Source organism: Homalodisca vitripennis, unplaced genomic scaffold, assembly GCF_021130785.1.
Source record: "Homalodisca vitripennis isolate AUS2020 unplaced genomic scaffold, UT_GWSS_2.1 ScUCBcl_4747;HRSCAF=11115, whole genome shotgun sequence".
NCBI lineage: Eukaryota > Metazoa > Arthropoda > Insecta > Hemiptera > Cicadellidae > Homalodisca > Homalodisca vitripennis.
The window spans coordinates 29,431-34,332 of NW_025780903.1; the positions used below are offsets into that span (position 1 = coordinate 29,431).

General features: G+C 33.6%; 1 protein-coding gene across 1 annotated transcript; it reads right to left on the reverse strand.

Moving 5' to 3' along the window:
* Nucleotides 1–1,298: 1,298 nt before the first annotated feature.
* LOC124373087 lies at nucleotides 1,299–2,406 on the reverse strand. Its single transcript, XM_046831481.1, has 2 exons — nucleotides 2,288–2,406; nucleotides 1,299–1,637 (listed from the first exon to the last, which is right to left on the reverse strand). The coding sequence occupies exons 1-2, from the start codon at nucleotides 2,404–2,406 to the stop codon at nucleotides 1,301–1,303; spliced, it is 456 nt and encodes a 151-aa protein (XP_046687437.1). The 3' UTR covers nucleotides 1,299–1,300.
* Nucleotides 2,407–4,902: the final 2,496 nt, after the last annotated feature.

Consider the following 4,902-nt stretch of genomic DNA (forward strand, 5'->3'; position numbering starts at 1 on the left):
ATAAATATTACTATTAAAATAGTTGTATTCTATTTCACAAATGATAAATAAATATCTGGGGATGTTAATTTAACGAACACAACATTCCTTAGAACGCTATTTGTTATGTAAACAAGAAGCGCAATGTTCCTTGTCGATACACTGCTCTAAGCAAATTGGTTGTTTCAATATAAATGCTATAAAAATATATTTTTTTATTTATTGTACGTTATTATTATTCAAATATACAGTTTACGCGTATTTATTAGAGTATTTAAATAAGAATTGCCCAAAGATAAAACTATTTAGGATATGAACTGATTACAGGAGATTTAGTTTATCGGCTGCAATAATTGCAATAACAGTGGAGTTCATATATATTTTATACGCCGTTGAAAATATTAATTAAAAAAGTATAGATAAATAACAAAGTTGGTAAACAAACACGTAGGCTAGTTACCGTAACGTTTAACGACCTTCTGTAGGTGCTCTGAATCAGACTTCTTGCAGAGAGGAAAGACATATAATGTTTCCTTGATGCATAGAAAGTGGCTTGATAAATAATATGTAAATGGATTAATTGTAACAGTTTACTACTATGAAAGAATTTAACGTTACAACAATGTTCATTGAGTATTCACCTGTAAAGTTATTCCTCAAAAATAATAATTCATTATTAGTGGACGTCCTCTCTAACTGTCTTGGGTTTCTAGGATCTGACAGTGACCTTGGCAGTTCAAAATTTCTCTATTTAAATGATAACAGATTTTAGAGACAAGAGGTTTGAACAGTTGATATTTGTACAAATTGATACAATTGAGTTGACATATTAGTTGTGGAGAATATATATATACAGGTTCCTTAATAATTTTGAGAAGTAAAATGTTTAGATGGAATAAGGCCATTACTTTTTACGTGAGGTGTTCTTGATGACGGTGGAGGCTGAAAATATTAAATTTCCTTTTAGTCAATGTCATAAATAATAAACGATATGTAAACTGTAGGGTCAGTAGTTCACACTCATTTATGTAGCAAAAATAATTGGGTGAATATTGATTTTGATGTGACAATTTCGTGTGTTTGTTTTTGTACTGTAATAAAAAGGTAGTATAGTGTGCTCTGGAAGAATATTACTGCCTATAAAATTATATTTCAAGGACCAAGTGAAAAAACTTACATTTTAACCAATGATTTTAGGTATTGCCCAAAACAATGTTTAGTATTTATAAACACCAAAACAAACTAAATAAATAGGCACTTCCCCTTACATTCTGTAACGGAAGGAAGTACAAAGTTTTTTTTAATTTAAAGTTATTATATATTAACTAAGGATTTCTTTATTATCTGCTTCTGGTTCGGCCATGTCCTTGGAGTAAACATCTGTGGGTACAAGCTTGTATTCTTCTCCTTGAGGTTTGACAGGAAAGTTCTGTTTCTGGGGGAGAAACTGACGGACGAATGGAGCGAACAGTGCTGGTTCCAAGTGTTTCATCTCCACAGGCTCCGTTAAGTAGGAGACCGGAAGGCCCACCAGAAGAACCACCAGAGTGCCCAGAGTGATGTAATACCAGTAGGACAACTGGAAGATGAGAGGCACTGATGCATCAGCGACTACAGGAGATCCCACGCCGACATAAGTCTGGACCCGTGCTGATGCGCTGGAACAACAGAAGTAAATCTTAAACCGATTTTAAAATTGGTAAGATCAATTCTGATACCTGAATAGGTTATATTTAATCCTGTCTCATCGAGGATGGGTTAGAGACAGATTCTGCACGAACCCGTTATTGAGTGATAGGATATGATCATACCTGGAATTTCTAGTATATAGGAATCAATCCTCAAATATCTAAATATACCCTGGTCAATATAACAAAACTCCAGGATGATTTTGTATTCAATTCCTTAGCTTTGAAATAGATGTTGTAATTAAAACTATATCAGATGTTTAAAAAACGTATAAATGTTTGCGAAGATCTAAAGAATTTTTCAATTGTTATATTTTTAGTATTACATTAATATATAACAATATTATGTGTGAAACTAAGGGGTGTATTAAATTTGATTAGACTAAAAGCAGATATTGTAGAGTTTAAATGTGTGTTAAACTCGTATTAGTAACTTTACAGTGCATACCTTAATTAAAATTCCCCAAAACAATGTGCGTTTATAAAAGAGGTCTATATTTTAACACGCAATATAATTTAATAATTGAAGTATTTTTAGAAGGATAATGTGTTTATAAAAATTTCTTCTTAGGCCTTTAATAGTAACGTAAACAAACGAATGGTTACTATTTACTACTTACTTGAAAGAAAGGCTAGCGAGTAAGTCTGCAGGACAGCCGTTCACACTAGTAACTTTTCCAGGAAATTTGAGCATGCCATTGGCTATGAAATATTCGCCACCGAACACAACTACGATCATTAACGTTACGTTATAGGTATATATATATATATATATATATATATATATATATATATATATATATATATATATATATATCATAATACTTAAATCACAAGCAGTTTAGTTTAACTTGCTTTATAAACATTGGTTTATAACATTTTGTGTAGAAAGCACTTTTTATGTACTTGTTCATTCAATTGCATTGCATTTTCCTAGATTTTACATTTGCTCTGATGGTGTTTACTTCCACAATGAAACTTATGCAATCTTCTTTGCAGGCTGTCGTTTGTATTTCTAATCGTGAGAAACGATAGGTTGCATTATATAACTTATGGTTTTACCATTGCAAATCCATTTTCCTTCCTTTATTGTCATTTGCAGTAAAATTATGTTCTTGGTCAGAAGCACTGATAAGGACCTCTTCATCCATGATTTATTCCTGCTCATTAATAAATTTACTAACTCCCCTTATATCCCCCGTTATATTATTACACGATAAACAAAGATTAGATTGAAAAACAATCATTTTTACATGGAGAAAGTTATAGTAACTACTAGAATTAAAAGAATGACCAAAACATGATTTAAAACTATGTCACTCTTAGGTCTAGATCAATAATAGAATAAAATGTTACTTTCTTAAGATATAATAAAATATGACCATCTCTGAATTGCTGTGAAACAGCGTGGTTAATTTTAAGAAATATATTTTTAGACGAGACTGATAAATGATATTTGTAATGAAACCAAACATTAATTATTTATTTCTGAGTTATACGTTCCTCAGGGCTCTATATCCAGTCCAATTCTTTTCCTGTTATATGTCAACGACATACATTCATCGCTGCTGCATGCTAAAATCGTGCAGTATGCTGATGACACGACTCTCTGTGTCAGAGATAACTCACAAGAAGGTTTGGAACTAAAACCCTTTGTCGATATCAACAATTGTGTCCAATATTTCAATAGCCTCAACCTTCAAACGAATTCTTCGAAATCCAACGAGCTGAATTTCGCACTACGCCCAGTGGACTCCCAATGTGGGTCAGCCGTTATGTTGGCAGATTCCATATTGGAAGTAGTCTACTCCTCAAAATTCCTTGGAATACTCCTCGATCGAGGGTTGACATGGAATAATCACATTGACCATTTGTGTGCCAAACTGTCCTCAGGAATACATGTTTTGAGGTCATTTGCTAGGTATTGCCCCAGTCAGGTATTTTTTTGCGGCCCATTATGGGCTAATTCACTCTAACCTTTTCTATGGAGTGATGATGTGGGGGTCCTGCGCAGGCAATAATTTCCTGAGGGTGTTAAAATTGCAAAAAAGCACTTCGTATTATTGCAAAGTTGAATGTCAGAGAGTCGTGCATGACAGCATTAAAAACTTGCAACTGTTGACTTTGCCCAGTCTCTACATTTTAGAAACATCTTTGTTCTGTTTTTCTAACTGTGCCCTAACCTTGAGGACACATATTTAATTTGTGTTAAATGAACACCTTGCCTTCGCAGGCAGGTGTCCATTTCATTAACAGATTGCCAAATTCTATGAAAAACGCCCAATAGCTCAAGGCGTCAAAAGCTCGTCTTAATAGCTTCCTGTTGTCAAATGCATTCTACAGTGTTGACGAGTCTCTGGCGTTTAACTGGGAGACCGCCCAGTTCAATTACTGACTCCAGCGCTGGAAGTGGGTTGAGATTGGTGAAGGATGAATGGGATTGGAATGTATGAAAAATGATGTAAGTTTGGACGTGATAGAATTCATTATGACGTGTTCCACACAGTGTGAAATTGTCACGAGCAACTAAAGATTTTATTTTATTTCTACCACAACACTTTCTTAAACTTTAACTGCATGCAGACTTGGATTCAAATATCCTTTGGCTCGGGAATCCAGATTCTTCGAACCCAAACACACTGAACATGTCTGAACTTGCTAGTCCCAACAGTGATACTACTACTGCGTGATTATTTCACATTTAGCTAATGTAATATCAAGATTAAATTCTACTGCACGAAATTATGACCGTTCAAAATTATAATTGTTCATTATTGCACAGCCTATAAATCTGTATACATAAATCCACCAATGCTGACATTAAAATTTGCATTTAAGATGCATTGGCTATTATACACTTTTCCACTTGAAATCTGTATCAATAAGTACTATAAATATGTCACTATATCAAAGTTTCCTTATAAGTCTGCTCGAACACATCATTTGATACAGAATTCAGTTATGTCATGCTTTTCGTAAGTGTATCTTATTATTAAGGGAATACAGAACCCATATCTTATCTGGTTTTGTTTCATTAGGGTCTGAAGACTTAAACCTCTAAAAGAAACATAAGCTTCATTGAGGATTTGGATAAGGATCACCAAATATTTAACTCAATCACTCTATTCCTCATAGACCGTATGTCCTCCATTTCGACATACGCAAACAGTATATGTTTCTATAATGGGTAAAGATTATGCAGTTCAAAATACTTTCCCATTCCAATCTATACAGT

What these genes read in the sequence shown, in the direction of transcription:
- LOC124373087 (XM_046831481.1), bottom strand. Translation starts at nt 2,406, where the DNA reads ATGATCGTAGTTGTGTTCGGTGGCGAATATTTCATAGCCAATGGCATG. An exon ending in CTCGCTAGCCTTTCTTTCAA is followed by an intron (nt 1,638 to 2,287) that starts GTAAGTAGTAAA and finishes CTGTTGTTCCAG; the next exon opens with CGCATCAGCACGGGTCCAGA.